We start from the raw sequence: 19,897 nt of genomic DNA on the forward strand, positions 1-19,897 counted from the left end.
TCTGTCCACTTCCTGCATCAAACTGTTCTGGGAGCTCTGACAGACTGGAAAAGCTCATAGAGGGTGAATTGAACAGCGGGTAGGGAGCGTGACTGTTCAAAGGTGGGAGAGCCACCACCGTCAAGTTTATTGTAAATTTCTCTTTTCCCCACTGTATGGATTGCTGTAGCTAATCCATTTCTTCACTTAAGAGTAGTTGCTTTCATTCACAGAACAAGATGCTATTGGGAACATAAGGATGCTGTGACTTTAAGAAAGGCACATAACCAGCATAAAAGAGGGAGAGAACAATTCTTCATGCAAGCAAGAGAGAAGTGCTCTTAAAGAAAATAAGCTCTGAAGTGTTTGAAGATGGGTCTGAACTGTTCTAACCAAATCACTAATGAGCGATGAGCATTTGTAATGCTGGGGAGCACTTTAAATCTAAATGCAAAGGACTCTGTCCATGAGAAACAGCTTGATGCATATCAAATTAGCGTTCAGGTCCTTTGAGATTACTAGCTCTAGCGATGCCATGTTACTGGAGCTGTTTTATTCCAGCAGACCTTAGGCAAATTTCTAGTTGGCTCAGTTTGGCTTCTACTTCATTGTAATCAGCTTTGGAGTGTAATGCAGAAGCAATGCTTCACAAAAAGCTTTAAGACAAAATGGAAGTATGCTTTTAAACCCTTCCTGAATGTTAGGGGTAATTCAGATGAATATACCAACATGGTTATCTGTTCTGAGATGCTGCAGTTTAAATATCACTCGCCCTAGGAAGGCTCAGGAGACCGTTTTAGGGTTGATGTTTCTTTCAGAGCCAGAATTATGCTCTTGAAGTTACTGCAAAGCTGGGCTCAGTGGTAGCTTTGCACTGAGTTTCAGCTTGGGTAGTTGAATAATATACACATAGAAAGAAGTATGTGTAGGGGTATTTGATGTGCCAGAGTAAAACTTCCCAGTGATCTGTTCTAGTCTTGGGTAAGTCCAGGCAAGCCTGGCTCATGCATGGGGCCTGGGCTGATTGCTGCTGCTATGGGCTAGCAAGTGAGGACTTCCAGATGCAGAGCAGCTGCGGCTGAAAAGCATCCTTTGTTTCAAGACAAGGGCTTAGTGGCAGAGAGGCTCTGAAACTGTGAGTGGGGAGGTGAGATTATATGATTTGTTAGACCAGGAAAGGCCACTGGATGTGTTCAGTATCTCAAAATGGAATTGTTTTTGAGCAAAAGCCTTTTTTACAGCTTGAAAATTGCCTCCCCAGGCTTGACCACCTAAAGCCGGTGTGAACTCTAAATCCAGTAAATCAGTTCAGATGCACCTAAGAATCTAAAGCCGGTGTGAACTCTAAATCCAGTAAATCAGTTCAGATGCACCTAAGAATCACTAACCTCATGATTGCACTCTCTTCATTCAGGGTTGGACACACTGCTTTAAGATGTGAACAAACTGCAAAGTCTAAAAGCAGTCCAGTAAAGGAGCAGGAGGTGATGGTCATGCAGCTATTTGGGGGTGGGTCTTTCCGTGGCCTTGTAAGAATCTGCTTGCTAAAAAGGACAAAAATATTGATTATATAGTTAAGACTCTTTAATTTGATTAGGGAAAATATCCTCTGCTATAATTCACAGGTGCTACAGTATAAGGTTTGATGTTGACAATACCAGCTATAGAGTAATAAGATGGTCCTGAGGATTTCCAGTTGTCCTTGTACATAATTTCACATTTAATATCTCAGACCAGCATCTTTTTGTGTGTATGTGGTATTTTTGTATATAGCATGACTTTGCCTTTTGAGACCAGAGACTAATCAATCACAGACTGTGTGAATTCCAGTCTTAGGGGAGCCCTCCCAGTTCACCTGTGGCAGGCACGGAGGGTAGTCAAGGTCTGGACCTGCTCAGGAGCATGGTTAGAAGTTAATTGTGGTTGTATCAGACCCTTTCATCCCAACATAAGCAGTCAGTCACAACTATAATAACCCTTTCCACACCAGAGGCTCTATTTTTAGAATATTTAAATAGCCTGCGTGGTCAGCTTCCCTTTAAGCAGTATGGGTACTCAGGATGTGTCCAGGGAATGCTTTCTCAAGACTCGCAAGGGCTTTAACAGTCCACTGTATGCTGATGGGCAGGACTTTGACATTGAAGACGCTTTGGTTAATGAGTGTTTACTCTGACCTCTTTCCAGCTGGTAACTGTGGTAGTAAGGATGTAGCGGAAGACATGCAGCTCACTGCTTTATGTACATACCATCACTGTAATAGTTAACTAAAGGTTCTTTCTGCATTTCTTCTATTTGACTTTATGCTTTTCCCCTCTGTGTAACAGTCAGGCACTTAACTGCCTATTTACTTTTTTTGAGAATCAAGATGTCCATTTTCTTCCCTAAACAATGGATTATAGGAAGGACCCATCCCCTTCACTGTTATCTCCAGGACAGGGAAAGGGTGTAGCTACCCTGCGCTATTTTCAGCTGATCTTGGGGCACCAGGGCTGTGAAAGATAGGGAACAAATAAAGTAAGCTATACAGGGTTTCTTTCCTAGTATAAACGTCTACAAATATTTGCCTTTTTTTTTTTTTTTTAAAAGGCATTGGCACTAACTCAAACACTACAGGGAGTGTTGGTCATGACTATTCATATTGTACTGAAAACAGGTGAGAATCTGTAAAGAAAAGAACTCAGTTTTCTAGACCACATTACAGCGAGAATCACTGTACTGGCCTGGAAATAGAAACTGCTGGCAAGCTCAAATGCTAGGGCCAAACAAAGGGAGCATTTCTTCTCCTTCAGGTTACCAAGTCTGAGTTTTCCTTGTCTCTAAACTGATGTGGTGCACATAAGAATGCAGTAAGCACCAGTCCTACTAGCAAGGTAGATACCAGCTCACTGGAAGAACAGAAAAGGAGTGAAAATACATTGTCTTCTCATATGGCTCATAGGGTCTTCACTCATTTTAGTATCAGGGGAAAGAAAAAGTGAATTTTCCTTTCCCCCCTTTTTGAATGTATCTTCATATTTACCTCTATAAACATTCAGTTAGAAAACCCAGAATCTGATGTTTTCAGTAAAGCCCTCCCTTTTAGAGCTTTAAATAGTTCACCAGGATATTTGCAAGTTGAGTCTTAAAATTCAAGGTAACCTAACATGGTGTAAAAACAGAAGAGGTGTTAAGATACAATGATTAAGCTTCTAGGCAGGCAAGCAGAGCTCAACTACATTTACCTAGTAACACAGAAAATACCCAGAAGGGCAAATGTTGACAACAGAGTGGGGCTGGGAAATAAAGCTTTCACAGACAGTGCTTCTACCACCAACATTTATTTCTGTTAAAGCAGATTATAAATCATCAGTACAAATATATATAACTTACATTTGCTTGTAAGGCCAAAGTTTAAAAGTAAAGTTAAAATGAGATGGTTTCCACAAGTCACCAGAGGCAGAACCTGAACCAGCTGCAGCCTTAACCACAAGGTTTCACAAATCAGTGGGAAAAAAAATAAAACCAAAGTTAAAAAACGCTAAGATCTATCGACAGACAAACATAAAATGGTTCCCAGGTAGCCCCAGGATGTAGATATGGTTACAGTAAGTTGTCACAGTAGTGTTAGAACCAATAGATTAAGACAAAGAAACTGCAGCAATACATGAAAGGAAAAAATCCATACTATATATAATATGTAGCCCAATTCCGATAAAAAACAGTAAATTTTCCCCATGGTTTTTGGTTTTCAAACCATGACAATACTGTTCTTTAATTTTCTTTCTTTAAAACTACAATATAATGACTTACTGGTCATGATTGTTGTTGCAATATGCTACTTACAATGAACAGATACAAGAACAAGCTAAAGCCCCTTTTTCCACCCCCCAATATTACTTACAATAAGAATCAGAGATAAATCAATCTTATATACAATTTCTTACATCCAACCCCCTTCTTTTTTAACCTTTGGCAAGATTACTTACAACTCATACAGCTTTTAATATCCAACTATTTAAAATATTCTAAATGCATAAAAATAAAGATTTTGGCTTTACTTTATTCTTTACATATAATATTCACTTTGTTACTCAAAATGGAAGCTCAACTTTTTCCACAAACCTGGCTTTTGTTAAGCAGGTGACGACTTCCCACCCACCCACCCCCACCCCACCCTGTTGTTCCCTGAGGGGGAATGTCCAGGACTTGCAGGGCATCAGAAGGACCCCAGTACAAAAGGGGCCTTCCTTTCTGTGAGATGATGGATGTTTCTGCAGAGAAGGTGTTGGGGCTGGGTGCCTGCCTTTGCTCTGTTTGACTTCCAGCTTTCCAAGTGAGGAGGGAATGCAGACTGGGGTGGCTCCACGATTCCTTTTAAAGAACTGCACATTAAATTCATTGTATGTTTAGATCCTCCTCATAATTGCTCCCTCCTAAACCATTTTTGTTTGAAGGGACCTTTGGGATTATCAAAGCAAACTGATCATAAACAGGCCCCTCTGCTCCCTTTATCCCTCTATCCTAATGTACAATTTATCCAACTCCCTCCCAAGGACTGCTTAAAGTTCAATCTCAAATGTCTTCTGTAAATCACTTGAGAAGGGGTTAGTTGGAGAGGGATTAGTGCGTTGCTTTGCCTTGCCCTCTAGTGCTGCCCACTGTGCTTCAAATGGGTCTACCTGCGGAGCAGGTGCAGGAGGCTGCGAATGCTTGTCCTCTGCAGCCCATTTGCCACCATCGACTCCATTGAAAGCGGTAGAGCCGTTGTGCTGTGCGGGTGGGTTGAAGAAAGGGCTGGCTGTAGCACTGGCTGTAGCACTGCTGCTTTCGTACTGAGGGAATGTCTGCTGTTTGACGAGACTGGGGGACTGATGTGGATGGGCTGCTGGAGTGTGGCTTGCAGTACCAAAGACATTGGCTACCATCTGCGAAGGTGTGATTCCAACCACAGGTACGCTTGGGGCTGCATAGGTCATCCCATTTGCTACAGCATAGGGTTGAGCTGGAATAAACGCTGGCTGCATGGGCGGTACTACACCAACCGGCACAGGCTGAGGTGCAATGAAAGTGCTGACTGGGAAGGCTGGTGCTGGCTGGGAAGGTGCCGGAGGAGGCTGGAGTAGTGGCTGTGGAGCAGGGGCAGGGGCTGGGGCTGGCTGCTGTTGGGCTCTGACAGTCTTTGAGACCTCTTCCAACCAGCGGTCTGCCTCTGAGGGAGTACGTCTGTGATTTCCTTGGAAGAGACTTGGTGAGGCTGCACCTGAGGAGGTGCTGCTCCATTCAGCGCCTGGGAAGGAAAGCATGAGGAAAGTCACTAATATGTCCCCTCCTCATCCTTTTCTCATTCAGAAAGGCTGGAGGATGTGTACAAGGACAGACAGGCTTCCTCCCTTCAGGAGAGCTGCTTCACTAAAATGAAGGCTTTTACTTTTTTATTCCTTCTCAGCAGATACCTGAGACTTTAGGGTATGCTGGAGAGCTGCTGCCTGCACTCCTGACTTTGTGGCAGTGATATGGTCCATAACCACTAACTCCTCTAACTGGGGAGTATCAGTTTCTGGACATACAGCTCAGGACTGGGCGACTGTTAGAACATGAAACTAAGAAACTAAGATTCATTTGCTCTGTTTCCTAAATTAAGGCTTTACCCTCTAAAAGACAGTAATACAATTGTACAGGGAGTTAAAGACAGCATTTATTTGCCTGTCCTATACACTTTGAAGTCTGAGTACTCACTACAGTATACATGAACACTGAAGGCAATACATCTAACCAAATTACTATATATATAAACTGTACTAACTATGACTCCTTTATATTCTTCCTCCATCTCCACTTGCTCTTCCCTTACTCCCTTCATATATAACTCAGGCTGTTTACCTCTCAAACTCTTTTGCAATGTTCAACATTTACTTAGCATTTTAGACTTCTTTTCTATAAAACCAGCTGATTTTAACTCACTTATCTTCAATGATTAAAATAAGTAAATAAATAAATAAATCAATCAGCATTCCTGCCAGTTTCAAAACTCTCCCACCAGGCGAATTCTGCCTTTCCTTCTTCTTGGAGTTTCAAATCCTGTTTCCCTCCCATATGGCTTTGCTAGGTTTCCAATGTGATGAGAAAAGCAATGCTAGAGCCAGATCTAGAACTCTTGTGTTTTTTGGTGTTTGGGAGTAGAAACCCCTTACTGCTCAGTAATCTGCAGCCAGCCTGATCTAGTTAAACAACACCTCGAGATCAGTTTACTGTTGTTTTTACAGTGGGAACTGTTGGAGGCAGAGCTCAGGGACTCTCTCTCATGGGGGAAGACTTACTGAAAATGAGTCTGGTACTCTTACAAGGCCAAGCAGAACCTACCACTTCACTTCACTAGCAAAGCAAGTTTCTCTTTCCAAGCTGAGCTTACACCAGAAAGGGATGCTGGTGTAACTGTAGCCTTCTAGCATGCGTGTCCACACAGCGACAACCATTTAAAGTACTATCTAAACTTACTCAGCAGAAGAAATGAACCTCTAAAGCCTTTAACCAACCAACTTAATCTCTCATTACATATGTCAGTGGGAAGAATGCACACAAATTATTTTGGATGTGCAGAAACTCTTTCCCCTTCCTCCCCAAACACACACTATTTCACTGCTTCCTTTTTAATCACTAGATTTTCTAAAATGCTGCCACAGAAAGAATCAGTCCAGCTTACAGACCCAGAACCAGCGAGTTCATCGCTTCTCTCCATCCAGTCATGCAAAAGGCTACTACTTCCGGCTTTTGTTACTGTTCCTTCCACTTGCCATTAAGTGCCATTGACAATTGCCTCAAGGGCTCAATTATGCTTTTGATGCAAGTTCTCATAGCAATGCACCAGATCTAGTTCCAATCTTACCAGTGACCATGGCTGCAGCTCCAGTATTAGCAGCAGGAGCATGAGCCCAAGGATTGGTTTCACGAACTGGCATAGCTGTGGACACTACAGCAGCTTGGGATGGTTTAGCAGCAAGCACACAGAAGGCAGAGGCAGTGCCATTAACTAAAATGGGAGCAGACAACATCAGTGCAATTAATTCATGCAAGGCATGCATGTGACTGGAATATTAGTGGCCATGTCACACGTATAAACATACAACAACTTTAGACACTTCCACATGACAGCAGTTTGTGTAAATTAGCCAAACTGGACTGACAGTTACTAAAGCCAGTAAATTCCATTTCACCAAGCCAAGGTTTGTTAACAGAATTGTGGGATGGTGGATTTTTATGTATTTGGTGAGACCTTGAGTTCTGATGAGCAAGTGAAATTAAATTTGTTGTTTTTATAGAGAATAGATGCAGCTCACCAGGAGTTACTGCATGATAAATTTTAGATTCAAAAGAAGAGCAGACTGTAGATGCAAAGTAACAATAACTGCATTTAACAAGGACAGGTTCTTTTTTCAGACAATTTGTATAAAAGCGTATCAGTGAAATGAAGGTTAGAGGCTGCTATAAGTTGTATAGTTGGCATTTCTCCACAACTTAGATAAGAGTTTGTGTGAAAAAAAGTAATCATGTGGTGGCACAAAATCTCTCCCCTTGTGGGATTTGGTTCCTGTGACACACAGTTGGTAAGGTTTTTGCAGTTCAGGAGGAAGGATGTTAAAGTAACCGCTGTATCAAAGCCAGTCCCTTTTACAGATAACTATCGTGTGGTAGGTGCACAAACTTTTTGTTAAAAACAAAAACACAGGCAAACTAAACAGACAAGATGAATAAAGCACTCCCCCAAAATACTGATAACAGGATTTGCACAAAAATTAAGATCACATGTTACTGGAAAGCAATGTTATGTGCACTCAAGCCTCATCAAGCATGATCACAGCACACAAATCACAAACCTTGAAAGGCAGGAGACTGTGGTGCAACTACTGTCACTGGTTTTGTCATGGGGGCCGAAGAGAAAGGATCTTCTGATGGCGCGCTGAAAGCACTGGTGATCTGAGAACACAGGGCACTGATGCTGTCTGTTTCCCCTTCTACCTCGGGGACTGAAATGTAAATAAAATTCATTCAATTGGAAGTTTAAAGGATACAGAAACAACGTACAACTACTAATGTGAAATTGAAATGTAATTAGCTCCCTCCGTCCTGGATGTTCCTGTTACTGATCTGCACGACAGCTTTCTCAAAAAACAGTGTCGAAGACCTGACCTGAACTAGAATATATCAGTGTATTTTGTAACTAAGTCAAGAGGGTAAGGAGATCAGCATTCCAGATTTAAAGTCAATTATTACTGCTTCTCTGTGCTAATGCAAGAGGATGTTAATTTCAGAAATTAAAAGGGTTTTCTATGGCTTCAGTAGAGATCTAAATCTTTCAGTATTAAAGTGCTAAACATATCAAGGATTTGGCACTAAGATCTGGCACTCTTTGAAATGAAAATACTTATGATAGATTTAAGTGTTCCAACAACATACTTCCACAGTAACTAGATGAAGTTTAAATGTGCTGACAGCAATGCACAGCAGCAGGTTAAGTCTAGAGGAAGAATGTTGATTGCTTCAGTTCAGCAGCAGCTGAAAACCCTAGCTCTCGTAGTAGAATTATGAAAAGCAAAAGCTGAATGCTCAAATAAAATGGACTCTCAGTTTTAAACCAAGTATCACCATAATGTGGATAAAATAACATCTGGAGTAAACCTGCTGACTTGCCAGATGTTCTCATTATTACTAATTATAATTACTATAATTACTATTATAGTACTGCTTTTCAGAAGTACTGAGCATCAGTCCATTGCACAGAACTGACATAAGCAAGCAAATTAAGCAAAAGTAGTACAAAACCCATTAGATGTCTGGACACAACATGCACCATATCTAAAATCCAGGGTGAGGCATGCTCAAAATTTGATTCTTTGAGGGATATTCAAATACAGTGCATGTGGTATGACAGTAAGCAGCACTGATAGCGGCATACATGGAACATGCATCAGGAATGTTCTGAATCATGAAAAACTCAAGACTGCAGCATGCTCAGCAAGTATCACTAGCGAGCAGTGCACTATTAGTGTAAAACTGATAAACTCTGAGCTGATCTTAAAGCACAAGTCACCAAATAAGGATTATAAGAGAAGTCAGACTAGGTATTTTTGTTGGGTTTGCTGATTTTTACCACAATAGTTTTTACTTTAAAGCTTAGAACCCTAAAACTAGCTGTACTGCCAAGTGAGAGCACAGTTGGCCTGCAGGATAACCCAGCTAAGGGGATTCTAGGACATCTTGCAAGGTACTTAGCACTCAACGTGTTTCTGTTGGGATGACTCTAGAAACCCACTACCATCATGTGAAAATTGTGCCACGCATTACTGGTGCAGCCAGCTGTAGCACCTAAACAGTACAGTTTCTTTAATGCATGGTGAAAAGCCATTTCATTGCTCTCAAAAAGAAGAATTCAGACAGGCAGAAGGACAGACCACAGAAAATCATCACATGATCCCATGACAAATCCTTAAGGCCTCGAAGGGATCTATCTCTCAAGATGCCCTGGCATTAAGTGGAAGAACTGGTTTAGTGACTCAGAGGGAAAAGGCAGGGACTACTCATTCACCAACACCCATTCCTAGAGCATTTTGAGCTGTGCTGTGACATTTCAGGTAGTTATTAGAACTGTTTGTTTTCTGCATGTGAATTCTGCATTTGAAATTCTTGCCTATTCCCAAAGCAGAAGTTTTCTGACATGGTGATGTTTGTTCATGAGAAATGATCCACATGAGGAAGGAAGAAAGATTTACTAGAAAATAAGTAGTTATTTGAAGCCACAGAGAAGGAAAGGAGACACAATTTAAGGTAATGTTTCATTGGAACCGTTTGGTTTTACCTGAGTTTTTCATGGGGAAATCGGTCTTCCTTTGCACTGTTGAAGGCAGCTCATTTATTCGCAAAGACAACTGGCGTTTAAAAGGAGACATCTTTTGGCTAAGGGCAGGGAAGCCCCTGAAAGACCCTTGCCTGGCAAGCTGTTCTATAGGGGCATGCCTCCGTGGAATAGCGTGGGGATTGCTCATTTCTTTATCCAGAGAGGCAGCAACTTCAGCAGTAGGAGAGGTTGGTGAGCCAGAAGAGGGGGCAGTATTGTTTGGTGCAGCACCTGGTGCTACTGTTTTCACTTCTGTTTCAACTGCTGGAGGAAATAGGGTGAGGTTAGAAGAATAAAGCAAAGTAGTGTTCAACTGCCTGCCACTAGTCCCATTTGTTTTGATAAGAAAAAATGTGGGAATTTGCATAACTAGTGCTCTTCCAAATGAGTTCCTAATATCACAGCAGAAAAAACACTTCTGTATACCCTCATTGTCTTTACTATGTCACTTTACACACATCCAGTCTCCAAAGCAAAACTTCCTGAGGCTAGCTACTTCCTGAAAATGCTGGCCTTATGTATGTATTCCTTCTAGCTATTCCTGAGACCCCCAGTTCGAGAAACACTTGAAATTAATTTATGACAAAGACTGAAAAGTGTATTGTGTGTTTGAGACCTTTACTATTGCCTCATACAGAACTATGGCCAAAGTACTACTACAAACTGCATTAAGTGACTTAGGGTGACATAGCTCAGCAGCAGCAGGGAAAAGAACCCAGCTCTAGGACCTTCTTTTGAAGGTCACCCTCCTAGCCCTGCAGAATCAGCAGCAACAGCCAAACACACTGCACAAGCTTCAGCAGGCCAAAGCAGGAGCAGCATTTAACAGGTTAAGCTGTATTCAGTGCTCAGACTGCAGCTCCCCAGCACCTCCAGAAAACACATTTATAGATAGATGGAAGTGGGCTGACAGGTAGGTCCAGCCTTTGAGCTGACAGGCCTTGCTAACACCAGGCACATTTACAGGGAGCTCCTGTGTCGCTTCTTTAAGCTGTATTTACATAAATGGTAAATGTATTTATAAATGGTAAATGTATTTATAAATGGTAGCATCACAGCTGAGTTTAGCTGTAACATTACCACCCAATCACTAGCTGGTTGCACTGCAAACTTCCCCAAATTAAAGTCAGCTGCTTCATTTTGCAGGGTTTTGCACAGCACCACGATGCTCCTGTCAGCCAGACCTAACGGCAGAAATGTAGGATTAAGCCTAGTTTAACTCATGACGCTTATGATTGAAAGAATAATGCGGATTCTTCCATCTCTAGGAAAACTCACTCATGTTGTAATTGGATTGGCTTTGGGGGCAATAAACACAGCTCATCAACACATCAGGAGAAGGATAAATCTCACTATCCTGGTGTGAACTCCTATTTTACTTACATTGCTTTCCAAACATTTCAGGAAAAAGAATGACTTTTTGTTGACACATCAACAGAATAACTGGAAGTCTGGTAAGGAGAAGAGTCACACTAGAGATTTCTGAGGAGCTGGAATGGTAGGAGGAACTAATTATGTTGTCTTGCAAGCTTCAGTACTCATGAGTTGCAGCTGCTCGTTCAAGTGAAACTTTTCTAATCAGTCTTTCTTGGAAAGGATTTCACACACCTTCATTGAGTCAAGACTTTGACTCATGCCCTCAAGTAACAAAGGCCTTGTGTTTAAGCTTCATTTAGCACATTCTAAAACTAATGTATGGGAACAAGCAGATGGATGATGAAAACGAAGATCAAAGTTTCGCAATCGAGTGGCGACATAAAACTTGCTGTGGAACCCGCTGAAACAGAAGTTCAACTCCACTGTAAAGAGGGCTATGAACAATATTTATACTACTTAACATTTTGTTAGCTGTAGAACTTCACTACTTGTAATAAGACTTGAGTAATAAGTTCAACTTTCACTTGAATTTTAGAACACTAAATGGTTTCTTAAATGGCTAAGAAGTAAAACCGAACTCCTCTCAAATCAGTTAGTTACTAGTTTTGAGTGTAATTACCAGGGCATCAGTTATGTGTTTTATGGGGGGTGAGGGTGTTGCTTTAGCTTTTTTTTTTTGAAAGCACACTGTGATTGATCTGTTCTTCCCTCATGCAATATAGCTCTATACATACACTTTGTAACCTGTCTTGAAAATAAAAATATATTATTTTCTAAGAAAATTCCATATAATTTTCTGTTCGTTTACCATAAGATTTAGACTACAATGTCTGGCTAACTTGCTATACTTTTACAACATCTTTCTAGTACAGCTTTTTAGTATGTTCTACGGTGATCTCTGCCATAAAGCAGGCTGACAAAACAAAGCAGAAGCAGATTTAATATATGAAGTCACTTGTACTTTTTTCTATAGGAGATGTGGGAAAATGCACCACAAGTAAATCTGGGAGCATTTTTCATCCTGTGAAGTGACAAGTGTCTGGGCATACGATTTGTACATAAGGAGGTTAAAGAAGGGGAATGTTGCAAGGATTTTAAGCCTCAGCCCTTGCACAGGCTCCAGTTCACCTCAGTGCTGGTTTTGCTCACTATGGAGGATTGTTTAAGTTGCATCCCGTACCTTTAGCATCCGGCATCTGTCTCATAATTTCCTCTCTCTCTGCTTGTTCAGTAGCTGTAGTGACCCTGAATGACCCCTCTCTAGTGAATGTGGTTCTGCTGGCATCAAAGGTGGCAGTCACTCCACACTCCTTCTCTCGCTTCTGCTTTCGCTCCAGGCATGCTGCAAATGCACAGCCCACGGCATGACTCAACCTTTCCCCCTGTACAAGACAACATTGCATCATACAGTAACTGGAACAGAAACATACATGTGCTTCAAGCATTGCAATGTGACAACCTGCTTTTGCAAGAGGAATCTAATTAAGGCATTAGAGAACTACTGTAACTGGCCACCTTTTGTATGGCTCTAAAATTAAACCTGTAATATAAAGATTCCCAACTACTCAGGCACAAGCAGTGTTCAAGAAGGCCACCCAGAAATGAAAGGGATTGGTGGATAATCTATTTAGTTCAGCTGCTACTAAGATGCTAGGGCGATAACCTGTCCATCGGGACTTAACACCCACTTAAGATGTGGCTTCATAAGAGTTAGTTTCTGAACGAATGTATCCAGAGCCAAGGGATCAGTGCAGGCAGGTTAAGTGGTATTCTCAGATGAAGGAAGTTTACAGAGGGCTCAGGGAGACACCACCCTTAGTGCAAGAGTGAAAACTAAAAGCACAGTGGTGACTGCTTACACCTTTTAATGACCATGACCAAATGCAGAAGTTAGCATTGAGAGTGCCTTCTGAAAAGCCCTTCCATTATTAATCAGTGAGGTCTAAAGGATCCACTACCCAATAGCTGCAATAGGGAAAGGAAATTCAGACTGGAGGAAGTCCAGCAATTCAGCTGATACAGTGGCTACAGTTGAGTAAGAGGCGCTGTTACTACCAGTAGCTCAACTCATCTATTGTAATCAGGAAGTGAATTGACTTCTTATTCAGAGAGGGAAATAGAAAAGATCCAGCTCTAACATAAGTCTAGCTGGGAATGTCTAACTTCATTGTTTCTCTTTAAAGAACAATGATAAATTGTCAAGTACAATTGCTTTGAGCATGCAGCTATGTGGAGTTCATGCAAGAATTCTGCATGAGGTTTCAAGTGTTTTGTATAGCATAGTTAGGAGTCAACAAAAAGCAGAATGAGGAAAAGGTCCGATCACAGAATCAAATAACAGCAAGAGACTGATGGAGGTAACTTACTTTCAAACCTTCTACTGGAAAAATCTCTATCACTTCAAAACAAACAGGATGCTAATTAAATGCAGTTTAGCCTCATCCCTTTAACGTTCACATGACTTTCCATTCAAGATAACGTTCGCATACAAGAGGCTGCATTCATAACCAGTCTGTATTTATACACTATGATTTTATCCTAGAAAAACTGTCATTATGTTTCAGGCTTTTTCTGTATACATTTTCAAATGAGAATATCTTCTGTCTATTTTTAAAAGAGTAGTTCTCTTCTGCTGGAGATATCTGAGGCTGACTGCATTCCTGTTATATACATGCTAGGCAGCACTTCTTTCCACAAGATGACACCACGAAGGGATATCAAGTAATTCAAATACAAAGAATTAGAACTAAAATAATTTTCAAGGACTAAGTAATATTTTAGCCGACATCAAAACATGTATTCTAGGCACTTAATTTTTCTAAGCATAACTTCCAACTAGTAGCTGGAAAAGTTGGACACATACACATTAAACTTACCGTGTCCTTTACAGCCATAAAGCAGTGGCATATCCAGCGTCTCGTTGTGCCATCTCGACAGATGTATGAGAATGCCCGGTCGAAGTTCCTATCTGGTGCGCAGAAAGAAACCTTCTCTATTGTCTGATCGACTATAAGATCCTAAAGGGGAAAAAAATCCCCCCGCCCCCAAGAAAAGAAATGTGAGGAAATATGGAGAAATACTTGAACAAATAATTTTCAGTACTAAATGCAAGAAGATGAGTTATAGTACAAAGAGGGTAACCTGATGTGACTGTGTCAGTGAATTCACCATTCAGAATCTATTCCTACTCTGAAAAAACAAGGACAGATGACACTTTTCACCAGCTGCTTTTGGTAGAAGTGTGCCAAGGCACCACGTAAGAATTCAGGGAGCCAAACAATTCCTAAGGTCTCTCCTCTAGATTATGGAACTCTTGGTTTTGTTTTATTTTATTTTTACAGCAGCTCCAGAAGTCTTGCAATCAAAAAATATTTACTGTGGTTAACCACAATGCTGAAACTTACAGGAGAGATCTTCAAGTGTGACAAGTTCTAGCACATGCTACAGAAAGACTAAAAGCTGATCTGCCAATTAGCTAAGCAGGGATGCAGGGATGCAGGCAAAAAAGCACCAGCAGCACTGTTATGGAGTCTTGAGTGACATGGTCTAGTGCAAGGTGTCCCTGCCCATGGCAGAGCAGTTGGAACAGATGATCTTAAGGCCCTTTCCAACCCTAACTATTCTATCATTCTATGATTTAGAATTCCATGATTTGTTCCCATAGATTGATGTGAGAAGTGTTTCTAAAAAGCAAATAGTTAAGAACTATGCCATCTTTGTTAAAAATGGCATTTCAATATTTTCTTGGTTATTTTGGTTGGTGGTTAGTACGTTCTCATGTATTCAACCACCAGGAGGCAATAGTATATTCTCTTTTTAAGTTCTATACTTTTAACAACCTTCAGAGTCTGCACAACTCATCAAAATTCAATTTTAAAAGATAAGATATACATAGCAACATTTCTAAAAATAATACATGTATTATTATTTTTAAATGAGGCAATCAGTAGACTGAATGCACCCACTGGTATGTTTGTATTAGAAACTGAATTCTTATGAGACGGTAAGTTTAGTGCTGATGAAACCATAACACCGTAACAGCAGTCACAGAGCAGGTATCCAACAGGCAGTCATACTGCAAAGGGATACGAATTGTTCTGTATGTGCTTCACAATGTTGGCTTGCAGAAATTATCTTTTAGGTTGACATAAGTATGGGTTAAATGACATGAATATGAAGCTGAATTAATTTCAGATTACTGAAAGTTAAAATTGTGCCAACAGCCATGACATCTTTTAAAATACTATTACACTTACAGAGGCACACCTAAAGCTTTTATTTCTAATTGTCTACATCAAGGTAAAAGCAAGAATTCTTTGCTATTACTTGCACACAGGCACCCTGGTGGTACATACTCTGCTATTTCACAATTAAAAAAAAATAATGCTAAAACAATCTAGAATGATGCTACAAATACATTAGTCTTCCACTTCAGACCAACATCTTAGATATTGGAATTAGAAATCACAAACTTCATACCCAGTTACTATTCAGTTTGAGTCTGAAGGCACAACATACCCTATTTCACTTTTGGAAACTAGCTCTTGTTCACTCAGAACCATTCTAGGATTTGGTTGCCCTGAAAATTATATTGATTAACATGAGTTTGCCCATGTATTTACTATTGCAGCCCTCTGCAGTGGTGCAGAACAAAGTCAAGGGACTTTGAGAAGTTCAACATCAACAGAACATTACTGGGGAAAAAAAAAGGTTCTTCCAGTAAATGCAACAAAAAATATTCCAAGCTTGTGCTACCTGTCACATTTTAGGGAATGTTTTGAGAGTAGTGCGGAATTAAGTGGAGAAAAAAATTAGCAGGCATACATACATTTACAAAGCAAGAAATGATTAAACTAATTATATACTTCAGTCTTCCTTTCAAATACCAACATTTGCATTAACATAAAGATTGGTGTCCCTTTAAAGTTATGGTACATATATTATTATAGAGGGATTTAAAACTTTTGTCCAGGGAAATCTAACCTTTGTTTTCTCATCTACGACTCTGAGTCCATCCGCCGAAACCCACAGGACTGCTTTAACAGCTTTCTTTCCAGACTTCCAAAAAAAAGAAAAGAAAAGGAAAGAAAAAAACAAAACAGTTTTAGCCCAACAGCATCAGATCTCCACCCGCTTCCCCTTTGAAGAACCGTAATATTAAGTGTAGATGAAGTCCACGGTCAGTAGGGTACCCAGAGCCAAATAGTCAATCCAAGTTGCAAAACATTCAGAGAACCAAACCAAAGCCAGTAATTTCAGAAACAGCACATTGTGGGGATGGGGAAAGGGCACAGCACAGGTGGAGGCAAAAACAAGGTGTACATCCACTGACAGTAAAGAATTCAAGACTGACCAAGTGGGTGAAGAATTCCACTAGAGAGTCAGACGACACTAATTCATAAGGAGTTACACCACAGGTAGCTTCTTCAGCACAAGTTTAAACATACAAAAATTCTTACCTGGTATTTCCACCAGCCCTACCCTCTTCCCCAATAGTTGCATGGCAGAATCATGGCATCACCTTAAACCAGTGTTGAAAGCACCCAAAAATCATCAGTTACTATGTTATATATAACTATATATATAACTATGTATATAACTATATATAACTATATATATGTTATATATAAGCTTAATGCCACGATAAATCATCCAAACATGTTCCACTATTTATTAAGAGCTAAATGTCACATCTTGGAAGAGAAGCACAAAAGTATTATTTCTTAGCCATTTGGTGTGTATCTGGAAAAAGCAATGGTGCGTGGCCGGCTGATGCAGCGAGCAGCGGTCTGGCCTTTATCCAAGATTTGACTGTGGGAACTTTCAGCTGCCACAAGCTGAGGCTAAGTAAAAGTGGGAAACACAGGAAGGCTTCAGGAGCCATTTAAACTACAGATTCTTCCTAGACTGTTTACTTTTTAAGGGAAAATTACAGAAAAGAGTATAAACACTTAATACAATATTCTTCTGAAACTAATTCATTCAACAGAAAATAGGTACAAGATGTCCATGCAATTTTACTGGTTGTTACAGAGAACTACTACTAGAAAAATTGTTTTTTAAAGTGTTACTTTAATTCACAAACCCCATACTTTAAGCCAGCTAATAAAATATTCTCCTCATAATGTTTTTTCAATCACTGGGTTTACATAGTTTATGGCTACTAATGGCACCCACCATAGACCACTGCAGGGAGTGGAGAGAGCAACAAAAATAAAAAAGATGAGGGGGTATCTGCTAGTGGCTTCATGCAAGAACTGCAATTATTTTGTTTTTATTTTTTAATAGTTCACTGCTGATGTATAAAATTTATATTCATATGGCAAGAAATGGAGCAAGGACATTCCAGCATAAGCTACCACATGTTCCAAGTCTGCAACACCGATTTTAACCCTGTAAGAATGAAGTATCTTGGAGGAAAAAGTCTCCTGTTATATCACATTTGTTTCATTCTCAGAGAAAGCACTGAGTGTGAAGAAAATGGGCCTGGCAGAACTTGTGTTGAGTTTTGGGGAGGAACTATCTATCTGTCCCAGTTTCAAAGCAGCAACAACACCCTGAGCATTTTCAAAAAGCTTGGTGAGAACAGATAATGGCACTGACTTGTACGGAAGAGTGATTAAAAGAGAAAAGAGAGCAAATAAGCACAGCATGAAAGCAAGCACTTCCAGAAGCAAGTTTCTAAATGTCCATCCAGCCTGCTGGATACCCCAGAGAAGGTTTAAAGTAAAACTGACATGTTCTGGAATGCCCATAACTTTCACAAAGGAAGATGTACTTAAATTTGCCATCATATGTATGAAAAAATATTGCAGCCTTTAAAGTCACTTCTAAATTTTGGTCCTAAAGGCAGTAAATATCAATATCCACAGAATATAATGTGTATTTTCAATGCTCAGCTAACTTCCATAGCCTGAAAGTCCCTATTAATCCCCAAAACAAATGATTTGTAGAAGTCTGTCTCCTTGAACTGTTTTAAAAAGGAGTACCAGTTTCTTATACGATATTGTCTTAAAGTCTTTATTCAAGAAAATATAATCAAGACAAGACAATGCCTGCAGGTAACTGGCTTAGATTACCATCATTAGGAAGACAGTTATATGTCCTTCCCCAGCAAACAATTAAAAACTTGTTTCTGTGGAAATACGCAACTGTTCCTCAAGTTTGTATTAAAGTCAAGTTTAGTTGTGCTGGGTGCTTCATAAAGCAGTATTCAGCAGAGCTACTCCTCACCTGCTGTTTCATCAAATGAGGATGTAGAAATAGCTAAGACATGGAATTTCATGTTTCTCAGAATAAAATGAAAAGGCTGAAGGGCTAAGTCCTCCTCTCCCACTGAAAACGCAGGCTTCCTCAAACAAGACAATGAAACATGGGTTTGCTACACCAAGAGAAAAACTAAACACGCTTTGCTCCCCCCAATTCCTTCTTCTAGATTTATGGTGGATACAGCACTTAGAAGGGGTAAGTCCTTACAGTCTTTATCCCAAACGTGTATCTTCTACTGTTGGGCAACATAATTTTCCTATCTACTCAATCCTCAGCTTATCTGTGCCTACATACTTCTTCAAATCAGTTCATATTGGATATGCAAATCAAAGTACTGCTCCATTATGGGTGGGAAATTACCAAGTTAATTGTGATTACAAAATAGATATGAGCACTTGTACTCCTGGCACACACCGGACAAAGATCAGACTGGATGCAAGATACTGCATGGGAAATGAACCCCTATCACAGGCATTCACAGCCTACCACAGCAGGATAGCGCAGGATTACAGCCTATCTAATAAGCGCTGCAAGGTACGTGACTCCAAACATTATTCAAAGCAAATAGCCAATATCCATTGGAACAGTGGGTCTTAAATGTTGCTACCAAGCGACTTGTCTAGACACCCATATCAGTAACTTGTCTTCATATTCAAGAGCTTTTGGATGACAGCACTGCTGGAGTAGAGCCATGTGTGGTACTGACTCCTGGGAGCCTGATTTGTCACTGCTGAGTCAGCCCCAATAGAAATCTTGCTGCTCAGTACTTAGGAGGTCAGAAATCTGTGTCATTATGAAATTTGTTATCTGGACCAATTTCAGAGTCCTCAGAGGTTTTCAGGAGGGCAGGGGAGGCATCAGTCCTCACAGACTGAAAATAAAGCAGGACCACTGTAGGATGGGCACGAGGGAAACCTCTCTGACAAGCTGGCAATGCCCTAGAGATGGGCAACCACAAGAAAAAAAAAAGACAAGGTAAGTAGCACTTATAAGGTGGGAAATGAAGTTTTAAAGATACCAGAGCAAAATTAAAGTTTCCCCAAAATGCATTTTGTAAACACTTCTAAATTGTTTCTAATCTTTTTGCCTAGTTTATGCTATCCTTGGACTTCAAAACAGCTGTAAGATGTATCTGGAGTCTGAGGCATATATAAAGAAAATTCTTCATTTCAGATTGTATAAAATATTGTGTGACAAGAAATGCATGCATTCAGTGGAAGCAAAATATGAAAGATCATCAAATCTGTACTACTATTCATTACAACAGAAAAGCTTTAGCCTTAAAATACGAAGAGCTGCCTAAAAAGGCAGTTGATTTGGTTATGCTGCATATGCTATGCAAAATAAACTGCAGAAGCCTAACCTGGAACGATTAACAGACTTCTCATTTTTATTTAAAGTAAA

General features: G+C 40.2%; 2 protein-coding genes across 19 annotated transcripts in view; one reads left to right on the plus strand and one right to left on the minus strand.

Annotated features, from left to right (window-relative positions):
* PAPLN (papilin, proteoglycan like sulfated glycoprotein) overlaps window positions 1-11,346 on the plus strand; it is a 60,914-nt gene extending 49,568 nt beyond the window's left edge. For both annotated transcript variants that reach the window (XM_057416173.1, XM_057416172.1), the window contains exon 29: window positions 11,252-11,346. The gene's annotated coding sequence lies outside the window, so the exon portion shown is untranslated. The remainder of the gene's footprint in view (window positions 1-11,251) is intronic.
* Window positions 3,281-19,897, minus strand: part of NUMB (NUMB endocytic adaptor protein) — a 99,484-nt gene continuing 82,867 nt past the window's right edge. For 7 of the 17 annotated variants that reach the window (XM_057416179.1, XM_057416178.1, XM_057416180.1 and 4 more), the window contains 7 exons: window positions 16,208-16,282; window positions 14,101-14,241; window positions 12,405-12,606; window positions 9,809-10,111; window positions 7,830-7,979; window positions 6,842-6,985; window positions 3,281-5,245 (listed from right to left, as the gene is read on the minus strand). In XM_057416179.1, the coding sequence (XP_057272162.1) occupies window positions 4,518-5,245; window positions 6,842-6,985; window positions 7,830-7,979; window positions 9,809-10,111; window positions 12,405-12,606; window positions 14,101-14,241; window positions 16,208-16,282 (1,743 nt within the window). In that variant the 3' untranslated portion in view covers window positions 3,281-4,517. The remainder of the gene's footprint in view (window positions 5,246-6,841; window positions 6,986-7,829; window positions 7,980-9,808; window positions 10,112-12,404; window positions 12,607-14,100; window positions 14,242-16,207; window positions 16,283-19,897) is intronic. The other 10 variants (XM_057416190.1, XM_057416189.1, XM_057416186.1 and 7 more) reach the window with 6 other exon arrangements.

The sequence above is a fragment of the Pezoporus wallicus genome, unplaced genomic scaffold, assembly GCF_028554395.1.
Source record: "Pezoporus wallicus isolate ANWC-B61680 ecotype Strahan unplaced genomic scaffold, APGP_CSIRO_Pwel_v1 scaffold_2146, whole genome shotgun sequence".
Lineage (NCBI taxonomy): Eukaryota > Metazoa > Chordata > Aves > Psittaciformes > Psittacidae > Pezoporus > Pezoporus wallicus.